Source organism: Ambystoma mexicanum, chromosome 12 (assembly GCF_040938575.1).
Source record: "Ambystoma mexicanum isolate Mex_15411 chromosome 12, UKY_AmexF1_1, whole genome shotgun sequence".
Classification (NCBI taxonomy): Eukaryota; Metazoa; Chordata; class Amphibia; order Caudata; family Ambystomatidae; genus Ambystoma; species Ambystoma mexicanum.
Window position 1 is genome coordinate 1,108,132,804 of NC_090936.1, and position 23,105 is coordinate 1,108,155,908.

General features: G+C 43.7%; 1 protein-coding gene across 2 annotated transcripts in view; it reads right to left on the reverse strand.

Moving 5' to 3' along the window:
• Positions 1-11,666: 11,666 nt before the first annotated feature.
• The window catches only part of SFMBT2 (Scm like with four mbt domains 2), a 957,919-nt gene continuing 946,480 nt past the window's right edge, over positions 11,667-23,105 (reverse strand). For both annotated transcript variants that reach the window (XM_069629673.1, XM_069629672.1), the window contains one exon: positions 11,667-11,943. In XM_069629673.1, coding sequence (XP_069485774.1) covers positions 11,803-11,943 — 141 coding nt within the window. In that variant the 3' untranslated portion in view covers positions 11,667-11,802. The remainder of the gene's footprint in view (positions 11,944-23,105) is intronic.

A 23,105-nucleotide genomic window follows, 5' to 3' on the forward strand; every position in this document is an offset into this window, starting at 1 on the left:
TGATGGCCCCTTTTATAAAATAGAAAGTGTTCAGGGTTATGAGTAGCCACGTTGAAGTGCAATTTCTATAGAAAGATTGGTCACAAATGGGATTCATTCTTGTTCATTTTAATGTGTGTTAGGTTTTAGTGGGGGTCTGGATTTTTTTCCATGCACTATACACTATGGCACTGAATTACAAAGCATTTTGCTATAGAATTTTCCCATCGAATAACGCTTTGTAAATCAGGCCCAGAGTGTTTTTTAAAACAATAAAAACTGGGATGAATTTACTAGGTTTCCCATGTGGTGTGCTCATTATTGTATTGGTACTATGTCTTATGATTGCAATTATGAATATTTAATATTCATGTTGATTAAAACCATGTTTAAGTGATGTTTTGACCGGCCAGACAGTGCATAAGTGATGTGTTTGTTTATTTGATAATGCATACCAAACCCTTAGGTAGCTGGGCGCAGAAGATACAAGAATATTTGAAGCTTAGTTACAACATAAAAGGTGAGTACAGAGCATAATACAATTACAGTGCATACAGTGGTAGTGCATAATGCACTGCACTTGCACTGCACTTGAATTTAAAAGTGTATTTTGTGATGTATTGAGTATATATTTTATACAATATATTTCTAGGATAATACATTTGCCATTTAAAAGCCATTCACCTTTAAGAGTGTATATATACTTGAACACCTTAAAGAAAAATAAGATTTGTCTTTCACCAAATGAAATTAAATGTGGATATCATCGGCTCAGGGCTCGGATATGTTTATATAATCAGCCAACTGTTTGACATGCACATTGAAAGGTAAGAGGGAAAGGTAAAAGGGAAAGGTAGGTGGCGGAACAATATGGAGCTCAGAGAGTTTCATGTGTATATATTGACGGCATGAGAGCAGACAGAACTAAAACTGTTAAGCAATTTAGGGTCTGCATGTTGCTTCTGACAATGGTGGGCCATTTATTGAGGATAGAGTGGGGATCCACCATGGCAGAAGGAGCAGAAAGGACAAAAGAATTAGGTCTCTAGGGCGTCTTGAGTCTCTGATTCTCAAAGGTCATTTATGGTCGTCGTCCACCCTGCAGCTCCACATCCCCTTCACTGATACTTTCTCCTTCTTTCCCACACTCGTTTGCTTCCTCATTCTGTCCTCCCTCTTCATTCCAACTTCCAACCACCCACTTACCCTCCATGCACAGTTTATCTTTTTATCATTTGCTTTAAGAGAGTATCTGCTTCTTGTGCGTTTTGTTTACCTCTTTGTATAATTCCCAGCATGGCATGCTGTAGAACACAACATTCTTAAATGCTGCTAAAAGGGCAAAACTGGGTATTGTACCCATCTGAAACTTATTTTAATTAATTTAAGGGTCACACCAAGGTCAACCTCTGATGCTCACATGGCCAGTGTTCCAAAACACCCCACATCTTCTCAGAATAATGGCTCTGGAAGAACTTGCCTTCAATCAGGAAGCATATTTAGAATATCAGAAAGGGAATTCTGTATGCTTAGTTCCCTATTAATATTTAGCTCAACATAACTGCTACAGCAGTTTCTGGTTTGTGCATTCATATTTCTTTTTTACATATTACAAATTGTTTAATTCCCCTAGCCCTGTGGAGTCTGCAGTAGAATCAAAAAAGGAAACAGCCATGTTCTTTCTTGTGTTTACTTTATTAAACAGTTGAATTAAAACTTTGCAAGTAAAAAGGGTCTTTCCTTTATTTCAAATAAAATTAAAATATAACTCTAAATATATTTTGTCACCTATTTACATGAAAGCATATATACAGAATACAATCTTACAGAAAACTAACAACATGCCATTTGTCATGTCTATTCAAAATGTAAAACAGTAGTCATATGTTCTCTTTAACCCACAACAAAGGGCTCTGTATTCTGTGCAACATGATGAAAGGTGTAAACTCAAACACAACTGGGATCCGATGCAGTGCAGATACTCTTGCTTGTGTGGCGAAGGACCGCTCTTGCAGTCTAGGAGAGTGCTTGTCCTCAAAATGCTGGAGCTAGTTCATGACATGGATTTCCACAAAATTTCACAAACATAGTAACATTTTCAACACAGGAGACATGAATACAAATGCTGAATTGCCAAAGGATTGATTGGTGAAGATGCTCAGTAACAGAAGAGTTTTCAGCATCTGGGAGAAACAGATGTAGGGAAATTCAGTCGAACCTGCAACATTGAAGTGGAGATTTTAGCTGATTCCGTGGATGTTGAAATTTGCCCTTTTCATAGGATGGCGTACGAACTTAGTCCACCCTACTTGTGTTATATCATATCATTTGATTTACCAAAATTTAATTGGCTTTCCAGGCCACGTTTAAATGTTTTTGTGGCTGTCCAAGTTACAGTATTCTATAAAAGATTGTAGGTAAGTTATTTTACCATAAGGAGGCACAACTAAAGTCCTTCTGGGCTTCAAACAGATAAGGTTTTCAGGCCGCCCATTATGACTATTCTTGAGATGTGTTTGCATCAAATGGATCCAACTCATTTACATACCCATCGGTGATCCTGAAAATACCAATAATAGGTTAGTTGATCTGTGGGATTAACGTGTCATGGGTCAACAAAGGTATAGAGCTCCCTCATTCCTTGTTTGTGAAATCACTGCAGGAGAGCAAGTGTCTGTAAAGTGAGTAAATGATGATGGTGTAGCGGGGTCTGATCATTTCTTGAAAGCAACATCTCCTCATCCTATGCTCTCTAGAGGGGAGCAATGAAATGATCCGACTCCTGAAGAGGAGCAGCTGAGAGGCATCCCATTAGCCAATGAAGACGCAGGCAGGCCAACATGATCTGTAGACGCGACCAACGCCATAGTGAATTTGGGGTGATGAGGGAAGCTGTTACTCTCAAACAAAACTAAAAGATCAGGCTAATGTAAAAGCATTTCAAAATATAACTAAACAACTGCCTTTTTTAAGATATTTTAAAATCTCTTGTTGCTTTTTTATTTTAGATGCAGATCACACTAAAGGGACTTTCCCATCATGTTTGTCCATGCAAAAATCAAATTAATCTGCATGGTCAGTTGCTTGTCACTGGCTGAGTGATTTATATAGTGCTGGACCAAGGTCAAAAGCTCACAAGGAAAACAAGTACCATTGATGCATGGTGCACAAGCTATGATAGAAGTTCTCAAATTGCTTGCATACAACAAACAATTTAATATATTGGCATAAACAGCTTTTTTTGAAAATTGGGAAATTTTGTTTCCGGAACAAAATCAACGAAATATGTCTCTGGAAATTGAGAGATTGACGGGTGATTTGTATGTGTACTATGCGTCATTCTGACTGATTAGCTGTATTTGTATTTTTGTATTAGTTCTCCTGTGTTAGCTTTTATTTGTGCATGATTTGTATTTTCTTCTATGTGTAAAGTCTTTGACTCTAACACATTAAAGTATAAAATAAAAAATAAATGACATGTCATACAGGTGTAAGTGTGAGTAAGTCAGGTCTAAGTCAGAGTTACCAAAGGTAATATATTTGTGCGTAGAACAGCCTTATGCAGGTTTGAGTTCAGTGTGAGACTAATCAGCCCCATACGTTATATTTGTGGGAGAATTTGCAGCAACAATCACCTATTTCCGTTTGAGTAACTATGCCATTTTATGAAACGCAGAAACATGAATTTTACAAAATTATGAAATCAGAATTAGATCCTTGATCCGTGAATTAGATCCTTGAACATAGCTCATTCAGCAGAATATCCGCTATAATAAAGTGCTTCACAAGTAAAACAGAAACAGTGATCAAAGTCCCAGGCCAGGGTGAAAAGTAGCAAGAGGGAATGGCCACTGTACATAAAGAGGGACACCTCGACCCACCCCAAATACACACACACACACACACACACACACGCACATAGCAACCATAATCACTCAAAAAGGATTTGCTCCTGTAGCAACTTTCTCCTGTTCCTACCTGAGGTAAGTCTTCTTTTGAAGGTGGGCAAACCCAGAGGTGAAGGTTTACCAGTGTTTAGCATTATACCTTGAAAGATGTTCACTTTCCCCAATGTTTGACGGCACTTTTTCATTTTTTCACTTTTCATTTCAGGGGGTTGAGCCTGGTTTTGAGTGTAAATCAGGCCCATCTGCAGGTGCAAAGCAGATGGGCCTGCTTTATGACGCTTTGTAAACCAGCATGCATATCAAATGAGCATGTGGCTGAAGACACCATTTGTTTCTAGTGCTCTCTGTAGATACAAATGAATTTTTTGGTGAATTGGGCCAATAAAATTCAAAATAAACAATGCAACAAAAATAATTTAAAATATCCAGGTTTATGAAACATGATAGATATTTTATCTGAGATGGCATAAATCCTTATTAAAAAGTGGCACCTGCAAATGAAAGATTATTATTGTGTCATCCCATTATTAAGCTGTGTAATCGGTGTGTATATTAGGGGCAGGTATCTCACAGACATGCATCTACTCTAATTACTGTCAGAATATAGTGTGAGCTGGATTCACGCCAAGCAGAGTTAGGGCACTGAGTGGATCTTTATTCAACAGGACAAAATTTAAATGAACATTTGTAATATGGATGTTTGTTCATTATCATGGTGTGTCACTCCTATATTTTTCAGGTATAGACCCAAAAAGGTGCTTCCTGTTCTGTATAGTCAGGATCTGGAAGTACCAGAAGCCAACAGCATTTTTCATATCTACTCCGATTTCATTGTGCTTTCATACCTGCTTAGAAAATCTGTCATCTAAATCTTTAGTCCTGAGGACAAGTGACACTTAATTGTCATCTTTCTTTATCATAATAATTTAAGTGCACATTTTATAACATTTTATAACCATGTGATTGCTTTATGTATATCGTGTTCTGAATCTCTGAAGTTCAGACGTACCTTTTGACCAGTCAATTGGATAGACATCCTAACCCTGAGGAGGTACACTGAATCTTCGGAACACGTGTCCTTCAGGACAACACTCTATTCTGAACTTATTTTAACATTGTTGGCTCTCATTTGTGCATCTGTTTGAAGCAAATGCAAATATCGCCAATGAGTGCACCTTTAATAATAATAATTTTGCATTTATATAGCGCTGCGAGCCCTCAGCCATCTGAGCGCTGCTTATTATTACCCACGGTGTGTGGTGCTCATTTATCGACATCGGAAGGATGAAAGGCTGAGTTTGGCCCTGCCGGGATTCGAACATGCATCAGCAGGCTCTGCACGGATGTCAAAGCGAGCGCTCTACTGGCTGTGCTATTTGAACGACTATTTGACCGGGTTCGACAGATGTTCCTGCTGCCTGGCTCTATGTTTGTTTGGCGGCTTTGATCTTTGTAAACATCTCACTGATTTTGAGCTGTGTGGGTTTACTGTGCTATGTGTGTATGCTGATGGGTATTGATAGAGGCGTTTTTTAAATATCAATTCCATCTTCTTATCTTTTTGGTGCATGATCTTTTGAGCTTCCAGTGAGCTGTTCTCAAGTGTATCTGTTTCTTATCATTTATCTTACACCAAAATGTTACTTAACAATGCTTGTGAGAGTCTGGCAAGGCAGCACAATATTCTGTACTGGCAAAGAGTTTGGAGGTGTATGGCAAGTGACTAAAAATTTGAATAAGAATTAGAGCTTCTGACCAAGGAAAGCCAAAAGCCAAGACACCTGCTTGGACACCAGCCACACAGATGCATATCTCACACCAGTGTTTTTTAGTAAAAATAATAATATTTCGCCATATATAACCTGGATAACCAAGGTGTGTTCATGAAATTTGCAATCGTTTTCGTAAAAGTGGCCTGAATATCTTCCAGTAGACTTTAGCAAATGACCGATTATCTTTGCTGTGATGCCGCCCGCGGTAATTCTAATGAAACGTGGTCTTAAAGTAGCGGATTTATATCCAGCATGGTGCCAGAGGAATATCCTCCATCTCAAGGTCTAAAGTGCAATTCCATGGTGCGGTCAAAACGGAAGTAATTCCATTAACACCAAATTAATGGTGGTAATGTAATTACCACTAGTTTTTTCCTGCACTGTCAAACCCAATGAGCCCTTAATGTCTTATGTCACATTTAAATGCCATTTTAACCTGTTTACTAGGAATCTATGGGTTAAAATTGGCATATATAAAAGGATTATGCCTTATACTGCTCTCAACATGAGCAAAATGGGTGTGTCTGGAGAATTGCCAATGGTCGGGTAATGCAAATCATTGACACACCTACCATCACAGGTTCAGCATCCTGAGTCATAAACATATAGTCATAAACATATAGAAAGTCCCCTGGCCTCAGCACCCTGATTCATAAACATATAGAAAGTCCCCTGGCCTCAGCATCCTGAGTCATAAACATATAGAAAGTCCCCTGGCCTCATACAAAATGTGCCCTTGTTGAACCTTGGTGTAACTCAGCTATGGGACAAGGGTAACTGTGCAACAATACGTTTCACTTTTTAAACATCTTTCCCTGAAAAGGTTTATCTTTCCCCGTTTAACACCGTGTACAGGGAATATGTATAATGTTTCCCCTTTTCCTCTTTGCATGCACATTTCACATCCAAGTAATTGTGCCTGTTGTTCTTTTTTTTCAAATTAGTTGCATCTGCTATTCTTAATTGCACTAGCTGCAAATTGTGTCTGCAGCATGTGCAATACTTTAAGTACCACCATGCACGTTCAAATTGTGTGTTACCATAAAGAGAAACGCTTAATAAGAGCCCTGGGCCAGACAGGATCCATGTAAATCTATTCCAGGGACAAGAAGAATCCTGAGCCGCCCTATTGATCATTGGTTTTAATTCAATGCCTACCACTGGTATCTATCTTGATTCCCGGAAACACACCATCATATGCCTGCTTTACAAAAGAAGGCCAAATCCTTCAGCAACTCTTATCACCTATCTCCTTGTTGGATTCATTATTCAAAGTATTTGCCAGGACAATTCTGGCTCGACTGCCAGACTGGGTCCAAGCTACTAACATCCTTGCCCCGACCCAACTTGGTTTTAGGGGAGGCCTACGACCAGGTGCTTCATTTGTACCCTGTAGTTTCTAAACATTTATCTTAAAAGCAAAAAAATGTATATAGCTTTTATGGATGTAAAATCAGCCTTCGATAGGGTGAATAGGCCAACACGGTGGGCAACTCTGGCCTCTATGGGTTGTCCTGAAAAGTTTGTTAATGTCCTTGCTATGTTACACAACTAAGCCTGTGCAAGATCTGGATCTAGTGTCTAATGCATAACATGGCTTTCTGTCGGCGCTGGGGTTCGCCCCCGACACCCCCCATGTTGTTTTCTTTATATGTTAATAAACTTTGAAAGCATTTGGTGGAACTCAATGGAGATGTTCCAAAATTGGGTGGTATGGCGACACCTGTTTTGATGTACGCCGATGATACTGTGTTACTAGCAGGAACTAAACTTTCACTACAGGCTCTGATTGTGGCCTATGTTGATTTTATGTCAATCTCGATGTATTATATGATATGATATTATATGATGAGTTATTTATAGTGCACTTAATACCCACAGATTTCTAAGCGCGTTCCCTGGGATCGAACCTGTGTTGCTCCGTGTTGTCTTGCTGCCAAGGCGAGCACGTTGCCCCTAGGCTATCCTCCCGAGACTTGTATCAATTAAGGCTTCTAAATCTGAGAGTATGTATGATATGCCAAGATGGAAGAACAAAAATGTAACCTTTTAGACTTTTTTTGCAAGGTCTTAGCCTGTACAGGGTTGTCCAAGTTATGTTTACCTGGATTACAAATGTACTTGTAGGCTGAATCGGGCTCCCCACATTCAGCAGTCAAAAATCAAAATGTCACATGCATATGGAGGAGTATTACCGCTTTGCTATATCATACAAAGCACAAACTGTGGGAATAATGTGGAAAATATACTCTTCAAAGACCAAAACAGTGGCAGGTTATGGTGCAAAGATATGGACAGTGGTAGGTGTAAGCGGTTTACATCTTGAAGAGAACTATTTTTTATAAGCATCTATTAGGTTTACCTAATTCGGCCCCCATGTTTACAGTCTACACCAAATTGGGGATACAATACATTGAAGACGAAATTCGTATTGAACCAGTGGTTTAGAATATGGTTAAACATGAAAGCCAGCCAGGCCCATTCCCTCTTGAACCACATTCTCCAGTGTGAGGCAAATTAGTTGTCGATTCCGTGAATTTCTTATGTCAAAAGATGTTTGAGTGCAGTAAATGCAATTCATTGTTTAATTAATCAAGCTGCTGTTATGGTGGCTTACAAAGAAAGTAGTTCGGCAGAACCTCAATAAATATTGGAAGTTAGAACGTGAACAAACGGAATTACAAAAGATTTCCAATCGTTCACATGTTTTTTTTCTATGCCGACTGTTTCTTTTAATGTTTTTGGACACATTCTTTAAAAAGACTGTGTATTGATAACCAGGATTAGACTTCATCTTCTGCCTTTTAACGTGGTTACCAGTGGCAGAGCCAGGGTGGGGATAAGTGGGGGATCTGCCCCCCCCCTGGCTCCGCTCTTGTGACCACTGCATCCCCAGTGCGCCCCCAGACTCCTGCTGGCACCCTATTATCCGCCCCCCCGGCACCAAAATCATCCTACGCTACTGGTGGTTATAGCCAGGTGGCCGAGAAACCAAATGGTAGCCTCTTCTGAATCAGGCTGCTTGCTATGCGACTCCAATACTGAAGATCTTATGCAATTGGTGTTCTTCTATCCAGCTTACAAATCTATTTGGTGTAGAGCAATACAATTGTTACACCGTAGAGGAGCATCCAAATGCCCCTGTAGGAAGTCCCGCCCCCTACCATCTATATTTTGGAGGCCTGAGATTGTGCCATGCTTGACATCAGCAGTTGTGATCATTCCGCTGCGAATCTTCGAGAAAAAGTATCCACTAAGAAAACCCTATCAGATTGTACTCCTGAAGAGATGACAATCTAACGGAGGAAATCCCCAAAGTAATATGAAAGAGAGCAAGAGAAGGAGCTGCTGATGTCACAAGCAGCGAGGGTGATACACAGAGAAGACTAGGTGAAGAAGATGTATGACCCATATAGAAATGGATGAAGAAGGTTGCATGCATGAAGAGCACTTTTTTAACTGTACAGATGCTGTAATGCAAGTAGATCAAGTAATCTTAGAAGCTGGCTATGAGTAGTGAATACACTAAAGGCAAAGCCGCCATTATTAATAAACTGGACATCGGTGTCACTACATTAGTAAGCTTAAACCCATGGAGAGAAGAGCCGAGAGCTGTGTCGCAGCAAAGAATTAACTGAGATCATGGATGAGGCTGGAAGGGCTGTCTGGCCTGGTGTCAGGGTTGAAGCAGCCAAGACTGGTTATCTATTCTTGAAGGCAGTGAATGTGTGATGGTGAATCATCCCTTGTTAAGGTGCAAAGAATGAACACCATGGGTGGCAAGTTTTATTCATTTAAGACAATTAAATGCAGCAAAATTGACCAGATCGTGGTCTCCTGTCACATGAGCAAAGGATGGAAATAGAAGAGGGAGAATAATTTGAGGACAACGATAGTGCGTGCTCGCACTACCTTATATTCCCAGCAAGGATACTTTGCAAAGCCAAGTTCAAAGACAATCTTCATGGCAGAAGGCAACAGTGATGAGAGACATTGGACTAATTGCGTGGGGTGGTACTGTCAAGTCCACCTCCTGGCACCTGGGGTATGAGCTTATGTGCTGCTAGTGAGCTGAATGTTCCAGACTGGCACGAGCGTGCCAACCAATTGTAGAGGGCCTTATAGTTTGAGAGCCAATGATCTACCATGTACTTAATAATGATGAAGATGACTTGCACTATAGGTGGGCACAAGATGTCCACTCGACAGAAGAGACCCAATCACAACCCAACCCCTCATAGAAAGTATACTTAGATGCTCCCCTTGAGCATATCACAACTCGCCGTAGGTTTCCCTTAGTTGCCACGTAGTATGACATCAAGTGAGAGGAATGTTTGCTATATAAATGTAATGTTTTGTATGATGCAACGCCCTGTTTTAGACAATTGATATTAAAACAGAAAAACCTTTGCCATCTTCCTGAGTTGGTTCTGTTATTTGGTGTAAGAGTTACTCTGCTTCCCATTCGATGCAAGGCACGCTACCCAAAGGGCCTTACGTTCAACATAATTTAATTTTAGACATTGCAGGCCAGCTATGGTTTTTTATTTTGTCCGTTAATATTTCTGTAGTGCCTAAACTCTGCTTCACTATTCACAATGTGCCTTGAGCCTTAGGAACTGAATTCCATAATTGCTTTATGATCCTTTATGATTGGGAGGATAGCTCAGGGGCAACGTGCTCGACTTGGAAGCAAGACGATACGGAGCGATCCCCGGGTCCACACTTAGAAACCAATGGGTATTAAGCACGTTATAAATAACCTATCATATCTCATCATTATGATTTTTTACTTGCATTACTTTTAAGGAGGATGTTCAAATTCTCATGTGTTTTATTATTAATTGTTTGGACTTTCAAGGAATGCATTGTAAATCCAAAGAATGTTATTTGTTGACTGACACACATAAACTAAATTTGTGCCGCAGTTTACATACACAAATGCAATGTTTTGAGAATTGTTCCACAGAATGAGTGCATGTAAAAAAACAATGTTTCTGTAAACATGTGAAATCCAGTTGGTGTATCAGAAAGAGGCCTGGGTGCGCGCGATGCAAATGTGGTGAACATGACCACAATAGCAACGTGGTAGGCACTCATAAACAATGTGCAAAACGTTTCCTGCATGTGTATCCACATTTAACTCACACCTGAATTTCCTAAGAATAAAGATGTGCAAAATGTCTCACTGTCACACTGTGTGTATAGGAAGGGTCTACACTCACTCAAGAAAAGAAAATCGAAAAAAGATGTATACATCTGACAATTTTCTAAGCCCATGCATGCATACTTTAAATAATGTGTACACCAATCAGGTAGGATTAATAAAACAGGTCTAAATCATCAATGTCTATGGCAATGACAATTCTGTGAGTTAACCAAGACTTGTGTATGTTTTGCACGCATTGACAGAAAATGTTTCTATATCACCCAAGCATTGCGACCAGTCATTGTCTCAAGATACACCTATCATAATTTAGACGTACTTGCTTTTGTGAGTCGGCCCCAAAACCTTCAATAGAACAATGTTCATTTAGAACAACATCATCATTGATGTACAATGTAATTAGCACCTGCTGGCTGACCACTTGTGCAGTTGAATCAAATGCAGCATTGTCTCATTACTAGAGCCATAAAAACATTGCTCAGAAAATCACCACTACGGTCCAATAGAAAACAAAGTGTCGAAATAGTAGATGCGGGTTGATAGTATTGGACTGTTGTAGTCAAGGCCTTGTTTGCGCTTCAATCAACCACACGTTTCAATATGAAAGACCTGTGTAAGGTTTCCTGAAAGAGCAAACGCGGCAGAAATATCCTGTTAGATGGATCCTGGCCAAATTTGTCAGTTTATGGTCTTAAGCTGGAATGTGTTTGCTGTGTGTACACATTTTCATGAATTCATAAAAAATACCAAACTGTTTGCCACAATGTGGCAATTCCACACCACAATACAACATGGCCAAGCTTTCCACTCCTTGGTAAATCAATAAAGTATTTAAAAATATGGATATAGACACGAGATGTTTTATGAATATATACAGCTATATACAAAAATCAGTGCTCCAAGTAAATATTTTCTTCTTTTTAAAAATGTTTTTGATGAAAAAAGTTGCTGAGCTGTGGAAGAAAGACAACTCGAGTCAGTTGGCAAACTGTGCATAGAACGCTACTTTCACTCTCTCGATTTGATGGCACAGCTTGATGGCTGGCCCAAGTTTCAGCTCCATACATTCCTGCACTGTTGGAAGTGTCAGCAGCAAAAGCGCTTGTCCATCAATGTCCTGCAAAAATCAGAAAACATGTATTTGTATCAATACTATGAATATGGCAGTAAAGAGGTACAGCAATGGGATAGTTAGGAGTTGATTTACAAAGTGACCTTGATAAGCTCCTCGAGTAACTCTTAGAAAGGACTATTTGATTCACAAAAAGGTTAAGCTTTCTAACTCTGACTTACTCGAGACTTACTACTAGTAAGTTAAGTCAAGTATAAGCCATAATTACTAATACTTCAAAGGAGTAAGTCAGAGTTACTCATTGTCATGTATTTGTGATGTTCCCACCTATTGTCCAGGTGTTAATTCACTTAGACGTGGCCTGATTCACACAGCTTTTTCAATGGGATTTACCTATTTTAAAAAAATCAGGTCCTAATTCCATAATTTGTATTCTTATTTTTTTCCAATAACTTCATTTGTAAAGGTTAATAGATGTAGCTGTAATTTTTCATCCTATGGTCAATTATATTGAGTTTAGCGAATCGTGATTCTGTCATTTAATGTTCATGCACATTGTGAGGAATATGTCACTGAAAGCAACACGCTATTGATGCCATTAGGACGATTCAAAGGTTTTCACTTTTTCTTTTTTTCTTTTTTTGGGGGTTTAACAGAGAACAGGTCTGTCCGTGGCCACAGCCAAAGTACACAGCTGAAGGTGTGTACATTGCCGATGCAGGCTTAGCAGTAGATTGGATTAGATGGATAATGTAGGAGTAGTTTTAGGAGTGGATGGACGCAATAGCCCTGGGGGAGGTGGCGGGTTCCATTGGTGGCTAGAGAAGTCTGGAAGGACGAGATTTGAGTGCTTTCCAGAATGTCCCTATTCAGGAGGAGAGCCTCCGGTGTCACGCCAGACAGTTACAGGGAGGGCATCAGGAACATTTACAGGGGACATTGATTTAGGGGCTCAATCAAATGAAATCAAACACAACCCACAATGGACACTTGTATCTTACTTGATTGATTAATTAATTACACAAATGTATAAGGAGCCCTCCTGTGGCACTAACTACCTTGACATCAAAGAGTAAAATGAGAGAAAAATAGCATATAACAATGGTACAGTCATAAGATAAGGTGCCTTGGGACGCATTACCTTTATAAATGCATTAACTTGAGTATTTCATCATCTCAGGTTTATTATTAGAAAACAGTTATATTTAGACCAAAGCATGATAGTGCCAATGGATCAAAAGGATTCTCTAGCTCTCAAACTGGAATTCGCTCAGCCTATAAACCATCTTTCACCCGGAAAAGTATCTCATTATGAAGCGGCCATTACAATGGTGAATAGATCACAGTAAAGAAATAGATACATGCCCACCGAGCCGGCAAACATTTTTGAAAGAAACACAAAAGGTTTTTAGGGGGATGCAGGCTGTGATATGGGAATCATCTCGAAGCTCTCTGAACTCTGCAAAACTTGAAGACGCTTAGGAGATCTGCAATGATTTGAGGCGCTACCAAGGTCATCAAAAATAAAAGTTCTACAAAGAAAATATGATAAGGGAAGTAGGAGAATGGGACAACACCCTCCCCCAATCTCATCCAGATCATGGCCTAGAGGATCACGGCCCAGACACCCCCCACGAGAGCAGTTTACCTACTTATCCGATGAGGCGATAGGAAACAGAGCATCCTGGTTTAAAAACATAAAAATACGAGGAGTTTGCCCGCTAACATGCCAAGCTCAAGTAGACACCTGCGACATGGATCAGATCGACTAAGAACAACCAGCCACAATGACTCACATCGTTAGAGATACCATGACGACATAGCCAACAGACAAGAACACACTTGCCACCATGCACACTGGTCACTCACACACCAACCCACATGAAGAACATACTCAGTGCTATGACGTAGGTGTCTGACACACCAACTACATGCATCGTTGTTATTTTTCACATAGGCCTTCTACAGCGCTGCAGAAACGCAAGATGCCTGAAGAGCTCGTGTACATGCTTGCTGTCGCTTCTCTCACCACCGACACCTATGAAGACACCTCCATGTATATCTAACACTGCTTGTGACACTCTGTCGCCCCGCGACTTCCATACTATGGTTTATGTACCGCCACCCAGGAACTAAGTCCAAGTAGGCCACTAGCAAGAGTCCCTATCCAGGAGCCTCGCTAACGAAAACCCTCCCAGAATGCAATGCAGAAAGCTGACGGTGCAGAACGAGCACCAGCAAGAGCGCATAGCCAAGGCCACGATGTTGCAACCCGCATGCCGCGCTCTCAGCGCCAAGGTTATACCTGCCGGTGCCAAGCCATCAGAACCGAAAAACACAAATCTAATGCTCACAATTCTACTCCAGCTACGGTCTCCTCACACGTGACCAAGCCGAACTGACAAGGTGCCAAGCTCACGAGACAACGAACCACCAGGGTCCCACGTTTGGGACACAAGTTGCAACAACGAAGTGACAAGTTAGACACCTACAGCAATGGGAAAGACCTGCTCACCAGTCCGCAATGCAGACCTGTCCATTGTCCGCACAAACACATAGTTGCACATTGTTGCTACCGTCAGGTATACCGCGAGCTGGGAACGGTGATGTTGTAGAAAATGTTAGGAACAACCCAAGTGTACCACCTGACTCGTCCTTAGCCACTAACCTTTCACCATATATTATAGCTATACTAACCCTACCACTCGTGGAACCAATCCAGAGTGGCGATAGGTTTTGTGACGATTTTCCCAGGTGACGCGAGTAGCGCGTCATACTGCCGTAAAAAGGGCCTGCGAGCCCCACTAAGGTTGAGAGTCTCATCGGATGCATACGAACCGAGACCCATCCCTGCCATTATTATAATAAACAGCAGTATCTTGCCTTGCTCCTTGTTTGTGCCTCATACTCCTTTTGGGACGCGGGAGGAGTTGGGGCCTCCCCAGCCCGGAGGTCCGTGGACGGCTCTGCCGGCCCCCGGGGAATCACCCCAACAAAGGTGTAAAACCCTGAAACATGCTTAAATAGTGAATGGAAGATAGCACAGGGGCTACCTGCTGGTCTTGAAAGCAAGAGCATGCAGAGCAACAGAGGTTCGAATCACTGATCCGTGCCTAAAAACCGAACTTGGGTATTGAGTGTGTTATGAAAAAAAAAACAGAAAAACATATAAGTATGTATTTTGCTGAAAACATGAAAACAAAAGACATTTTTAATAAAAGGGTGATGAAAACCTCAAGTACAAGCTCATTCAAATTGAAATTCTCTTCATAAGACTCACTTCATTTCTAGCATGGCTATGAGCTGCTTGCATAGTAGTCGTGTAGTGTGATGAAAGTTCAATTTGTACTATTAGTATAGGCTTTTTTATTGCATAATTGCTTCATCTGATATAAGCATGTGCCCATTGAATTGCATTCCCAATAATTGTAGATGTCACCTTTTTATAGGTGGAATCCTTAACCTTTTTAGTTTAAATGACACTGATGTCCTCTTTTTTTCTGTATAGCTGTTGTGCTAATATGTATTGTGTGATTGTTACTTTGAACACATTATACTAACAGAAGTATAGCTGCTCATGTTGTGGTCTTATAATCAGTGGCTGTTGTGTATGGCAATTGTGCTGAAAAATAGGACTTGCGTTCTTCACAGTGTGTTATTCTGAGCCTGCTGTTGTTGGTTAAGCTGTGCTCATGGTGTTGGGGATGTCTAAATTGATATTTAGTATTATGTGCATGCTATTTCAGGCATATTATTGTAAGCATTGTATGCTGGTGGTGTGGGCGTGTATGCAGTTGCTGGTATGTATGGCCATCGTTGTGAAGTGTATAGCACACGCTATTTAGTGAACATTATTCCTTGCATATTTGTGTTGGTCATGGAGTGCTCATGATTTGAGTGTCAATGCAATAACACAAGTCATACAATTCAGCATAGTATCCAAGGACAGTAGGCCTTGGATACTGTGCTGAATTGTATGACTTGTGTTATTCTGAGCCTCATTGGTCATGGTGCACTCTTGGTGCCGGTCTGTGTGGCATGTGTGCTGAATTGTACAATGGACATGTAATTGTGAGTCTATTGTTCAAGCTTTATGGGATTATTCTTGATGGGGCATTTAAGTCATGCAATGTGACTATGCTATTGTGCCTGATTTTATTACGCACTTGGCATTACCACCATATTCTTGTGAATGTATTGTTGTTACTCCTGGTGTAGGCAAGACATGGGGTATGTGGCTAAAGTGTTCAATTGCATTATGTGTGGTTAATGAGTGTATTCTCCTGAATGTTTTGTTATTGTAGACATTATTACAGTGCCCATTGACTATGGCTAGTGTGCAAAGTTTTCTAACATGTGCGTTATATTCCACAAGTGTTGTTATTGTCCATACCAGAAAAGAACAAGTTACTTTCTTACCTGGTAATGTTCTTTCGATGGGATGTTCCGACGACGTATTCCACATCTATGACAGGTAATCACCACAGCTGTGCTGCTTCGGATAATTTTCTGCGTCTGCGTCGATAACGTTGATACGCTGTCCTCGAGGGCCTCCGTCGAGCCGACGTCACTGGATGCTATAAGTAGGACGCACAACGCCCGTAGCCTCAGTTGTAGTTTTTTCCCAGAACGTGTGGCACCAATCTTCTGCCAGTATGACCACAGAAAGCCTTGCGGAAACGTAAGCTGCAATCGCATAAGAAATTCTGTAGCGGAGCAGGCTGGGAGGGTACGATATGGAATACGTCGTCGGAACATCCCATCGAAAGAATGTTACCAGGTAAGAAAGTAACTTGTTCTTCGAGGGGATTGGTTCCTCCGACGTATTCCACATCTATGACAGACTCCCAAAGCAGTACCAATGTATGGAGGTGGGAAAAGAATTTAGAATTTTAGAATGCCCAATTCAATTGCAGAATAGAGGACCGCCTTGCCAAAGGCCAGATCCTGCCCATGGATAGAATCTAGGGAGTAGTGTCTTATAAAAGTATGGACAGAAGCCCATGTGGCTGCTTCACAAATATTACGAATAGGAACAACCCTCTGCAGAGCAGTAGAGGCAGCCACACCCCTAGCAGAATGGGTCCGTAAGCCTACCGGAGGGTCCTTACCCGCCAGGCGGTAACATTCAGAAATTGTCAAGATAATCCATCTAGACAAAGTCTGCTTAGTAACAGCTTGTCCCAAACGCCTTCCAACGTATCCTCCAAAGAGCTGATCGTCCACTCTGACTCGGGACATGCGTGAGATGTAGAAACTTAAACCTCTCCTAGGATCCAACCTATGGAGCCTCCCCTCTTCCTTACCAGGATGCGGGGGAGGATAGAACGCCGGAAATATGACCTTCTGGCTTAAATGAAATTCTGACACAACCTTCGGAAGAAAAGAAGGACGAACCCTAAGGACAACCCTGTCCTTATGAAACGCCGTGAAGGGTGGCTTAGCAGATAGTGCCTGCAACTCACTCACTCTGCGAGCGGAAGTAACCGCAACTAAAAATACAGTTTTAAAGGTCAACAGTCTCAAAGGACAATAATGTAACGGCTCAAATGGAGCACCCATTAGGAATTTTAGAACCAGGTTCAAATCCCAACCGGGCACCTGGAAAGGTGACGATGGAAACACATTAGTGAGCACTTTAAGACACTGAGAAATCAAAGGAATCTTAAAATAAGAACACTCCTCAGACGAGCGCTTAAATAGGGACAGCGCCGCCAGGTAACCTTTAATGGTACCCACTTGCAGGCCCTTGTGGGCTAACAAAAGCAAAAAAGACAGAACCACAGGAATGGCACATGAAAAAGGATCCACATTCTTAAACCTGCACCAGTCGCAGAACTTTCTTCAACGGCAACGGTACAAGGACTTTGTTGCAGGCCTTCTGGCCGAAAGCAACACCTCCATCACGTCTTCACGGAGGTCCCAATCCTTATACCTCAACCTTCCAGAAGCCAAGCATGAAGGTTGAGAGACTTGACCTCTGCATGGAGAACCTGACCCCCTTCCCGTGAGAGCAGATCGTCTCGGTAGGGAAGACGGCATGGAGGGCAGATGAACATGTCTAGAAGGTCCAGGTCCCACGTCCTCCTGGCCCATGCCGGAGCAATGAGGATCATTCGGGAACCGAACCTCCGTAACCTCCGCAGCACTTGCGGAATGACAGGGATTGGAGGAAATGCGTACAGCAGTGGGAAGGACCACTCCACTACGAACGCTTTTCCTAAGGCTCCTCTTGGAGGAAATTCCCACGAGCAGAATCTGTCCAACTTCCAGTTGACACTGGTGGCGAAGAGATCCACTTGTGGGGTCCCCCAAAGGGCGAAGATCCCTCGGAGAATCTCCTGAGCCAGCTCCCACTCGTGAGAGACCGAGCTCTGCCTGCTCAGAGCATCCGCCGCCTCGTTTCCGTCTCTGGCCAGATGAACTGCTGAGATCGAAATTTCCTGCTGGATGGCCCAGAACCAGAGCCGCATCGCTTCTCTGCACAGAGGAAGTGACCCTGCCCCCCCCTTTTTGTTGAGGTAGTGCATGGCCACTGTGTTGTCCGTCAGAATCAGGACATTCTTCCCTCGCACAGTTGGCAGAAAAGCCTTCAGAGCAAGCCTGACGGCCCTCAGCTCCAACAGATTGATATGGAGTCTAGACTCCGACGGAGACCAACGACCGCTGTCAACTCGTTGGCATGAGCTCCCCATCTCGTGAGGGATGCGTCCGTCACGATCGTCACCTCTGGCCAGGGTAGCCAAAATGGAGCCCCCTTCATCAGATTGCCTTCGACGGCCCACCAGAGGAGATCCTGGGCGACCGAGGCCGGCACCTGAACGGGATCCGACATCCTGCCGGAGGACTGTGACCACTGCATCTTGAGAGCCCACTGCAAAGATCTCATCCGCAGTTTGGCCTCTGGCACCAGAAGAATGCAGGAAGCCATGAGGCCGAGCAACCTCAAGAATTCGAACGCCGGGAGGCTCTGGGCATGTTGAAACTTGTGCACCATCTGCAGAATGTGATGAGCCCTCACCTGGGGAGGCGAACACTGCCCCAGAGATGTGTCGAGCACTGCTCCGATGTACTGGAGCCGCTGGCTAGGTGTCAAGTGGGGCTTCTTTAAATTGAGGGAGAAGCCCAACCTGTGAAGGGAGTGGCAGGTGACTGACAGATGATCCAGGACTTGCTCGGGAGAGCGTGCCCTGATCAATCAATCGTCTAGGTAGGGGTAGATGTGAATCCCTCCTTTCCTGAGATACGCTGCCACCACCACCATGAGCTTGGTGAAGACCCTCGGGGCGGAGGTCAATCCGAACAGCAGGACCCGAAACTGAAAGTGCGAGTCGCCAACCGCGAACCTCAGGTACTTCTTGTGCTTGGGATGAATCGGCACATGAAAGTAAGCGTCCTTGAGGTCGAGAGACACCAACTAGTCCTGAAGTTGAAGGACCTGGAGGACTTGAGAGAGAGTAACCATCTTGAACTTGTCCTTCCTGAGGAGTTTGTTCAAACCACGCAAGTCCATGATGGGTCTCAATCCCCCGTCCTTTTTCGGGATCAAAAAATATGGGGAATACCATCCCTTGTTCCTCTCCGCTACAGGCACCAGTTCTATGGCGCCTTTCTCCAGCAGGGATTTGATTTCCTGCGCAAGCAGCGGATCCGGACTCTTCAAAGAGAGATTCCCTGGTGGATTGTCGTGAGGCCTCTGCCGGAAAGGAAGACAGTAGCCGTGGGCTATGATCTCCAGAACCCACACATCTTAAGTAATGGCACGCCATTCTACAAGATGCTGCACCAGCCTTCCCCCAACCGGCGAACCATGGGACTTGGCCTCATGACTGAGCTGAAGCGGCTGGGGCAGTGCCCGAGGGCAAGGAGTCAACTGCCCGAGCGGCCTTGGCACCTCGAGTACCCTGTTTTCCACCTCTGGTACTCCTACGTTGGCCTCTTTGACTTGCCGCTCCCCTCGATCTACCAAAGGTCGAGTAGTATTGAAAGGAACCTCCCCTCCATTGCTGTCCCCTAGGACAAAAAGGCAGAGGTTGGCGGACTGCAGTGATCAATGTGTTCTCTGCAGCCTTTGAGGTCTGCAACCTCTCAAGGCTCTCGTCAGCCTTGCTGCCAAAAAGATGGTCACCATCAAAGGTCATGTTGAGATGCCGGGCTTGTACATCCGGAGCAAACCCCGACTTCCGCAACCACGCAAATCTGCGCATCATGGTGCTCGTCACCATGGACCGGCTGACACAGTCTGCCACGTCCAGACCCGACTGAACGGATGCTCACATGGCATCCTTGCCATCCTGTACAAGGGCAAGAAAGCCATCCCGTTCCTCCCCTTTGGGAATATGTTCAGCCACCAAAGAAACACAATTCCACAGAGTGTGAGTGAAACGTGCTAAGGCACACACAGAGTTGACTGCTTTCAAAGCCATAGCCCCTGAAGAAAACACTTTCTTCGCCCAACTGTCAAAACGCTTGTCGTCCCTATCAGGAGGGATGGTAGGGTACGACGGCTGCTTTGCCGGGGCCGTAGCCGCCTGCACCACCAAACTCTCCGGAGTAGGGTGCATGGATAAGTTGGCGGGGTCGCCACTGGCTGGGCAGTGATTTTTTCGGCAATGATTTACCCACTGCCGGGAGACTCTCCGGAGCAGTCCAAGCCGCTGCCACCCTTCTTTGCAAGGTCATAAGGAATGGCAGTACTGGATCAGTTGGTGGACGTTGGACCAAGATATCTGTCAGGTCATCCTGCAGAAAATCCACTGGTGGCGCAGATCATCCCAAGTACTCCGACACCCTCGACATGAGTTGCCGGTACGAAGACTCAGCATGCGTGCCAGGCTCAGGCCTACCGAACTCAACCTCCAGAGAGGTGTCCAGCCCACTGGCGTCGTGCAGAGACTGACGCAGGTCTTCAATCTGGCTATGACCAGACAATAGTTCATCAGGAACCTCATCAGGAACCAAACCTTCATCAGACCCTTCATCCACCTCAGAAATATAATCCAGAGGCTGGAATGGGGGCACAGAAAAAGGCACAAACACATTTTTCGACTTGGCCAGGGCCTTCCTCGGGTTTTCCACCGGTCTCCGGGGCACCTCTGATAAAGCCTCCTCAAAAGGCGTCGAGGGCATCGACGGAATCGGCATCGAGCGTGGCACAGATGGCTTCGACACAGGTCTCTAGGGCGTTGCCCCGAGCGTGTCCTTCGACGGTCTTGGCGCCGATGGTGTCGATGGCTTCCTTGGAGGCGGAGCCTCGAGAGAGTCCCTCAACGGACATGGCACCGATGGGGTTGACGTCTTCTTAGAAGACCTCACAGGCTCTGACGGTCTCGAGGGTGTCGAGGACTGGGACCTGGAGCGGGCATGGCTAGAGCGATCCACCTTGTCCAATCGGGACCTCGAAGGCTCCCGATGATCGCGCCGACCACCCGAGCCCAAAGGCGTGCGAGCGATGGCCCTAGCACGGTCCCTGCCAGCTTCTTTCGAAGGCACGGACGGAACAGAGCCCTGCGATTCAAAAATCGCCATCATCTCCTTACGAAATGCATCCCATTCCGCAGGAGAGGAATGCTTGTTGGGACAAGCAACCCGTCGTCGGGTAGAGTCCTCGGACGAGGACGGGGAAGGCGACCGGTGACAGCGCTTCTGTGAGTGCCTCGAAGAGGCAGAAGAATGGCGGGAACCACTCCGGGACTGAGACCCCCTGGACTTATGCAGATGACACAGAGAGTCGCCTCGCGAATCGTGGGTCGAAAGCCCAGTGGATATCAACGTTCGGGGTTTCGAAATCCTACCTACAGAAAGCTTCTTCTTCCACTCCCGCAAGGCCTTCGACATTAACGACTGCCAATCGTCACAGTCATCAGTGGCGTGGTCCTCGCCGAGGCACCAGAGGCAGACGTCGTGCGGGTCCGTAAGTGACATCTTGGAATCGCATTCCCGACACTTCTTGAATCCCGACCGCGGGGTAGAAGACGAAGACATGATATCTTCACAAAACACCAAGTTCAAAGAACCGATAGAACAGAAGAACCGAGGCGCGCCGAGATCACCGAAGCGAACACGTTTGCGGAAAAATCGGAACGGAGGCTACGGGCGTCGTGCGTCCTACTTGTAGCATCCAGTGATGTCGGCTCGACGGAGGCCCTCGAGGACAGCGTATCGACATCATCGACGCAGGACGCAGACGCCTAAAATTTTCCAAAGCACCAAAGCTGTGGTGATTACCTGTCATAGATGTGGAATATGTTGGAGGAACCAATCCTCTCGAAATAAAGGTTAGATTAACACACAACACCAATGCATCACAACACACACCAAGTATTAAGTAGTTTAAATACGTTTTGAAATGTGGTAGACTTTACATTTGTACCCTAGCACTTTTAAACATTTATGTATATCTAATTTACATCTAAATTAGTTGAAAGTAAACCAACAATTACATCAAAATGCACAAGCAGTAGAAATACAAACAATACGTTTGCAACTCAATCTAATGTTTTTGCAAAATTAAATGTAATGTGAACATGGGGCTTCCACCAAAGGGTCCCCAAGCACGGGTACAATGAGGCTAGCAAAGCATGGATCAAGGGGGGACTACAATAAAGCAGTTTTCACTCAATTTCTAAAGATCACCAAATTACTAATAAAGCAAAGAAAAATTCAGGTGGGAATTCCAGAGTTTGACTGAACTTACGTCCTTTGAAAATTCTGAAGTGGTTATTAATCATGATCTCAAAGGTCCTGAGGAAGTATAGTTTTCAAGGATTTTTATTTTTATTTTATGTTAGCATTTATAGCAGCACCCAAGACTCTCAGGTATCATGGTGCGAGTTACAGTAAGTGCAAAGTGAGCACGTAAATTAAGAGACAACGCATAATGGTTACAGCATGCGGAAGGGAGTGAAGAGACACAATAGGTAAAACTGTATACAGACTGGCAGAGCCTACCCTCATGATGCGGGGGCTACATCAGGTGTACAGTTATAGGTACGTAAAAAAAGCGATATAGGTAGGGGTGCAAAGGGTGGAATGCCTCCCCTATTTGTGCAGGGGGCTGCATCAATTATGCAGTTACTGGTAGGTAAACAGCAACATTAATAGCGGTGCACAGTATCCAAAGCCTCACCTCTTGGGGTTAGGGGCTACATCAAGTATGCAGTTACAGATAGTAAAAAAGTGACATTAATAAGGGTGCACAGTTTGGA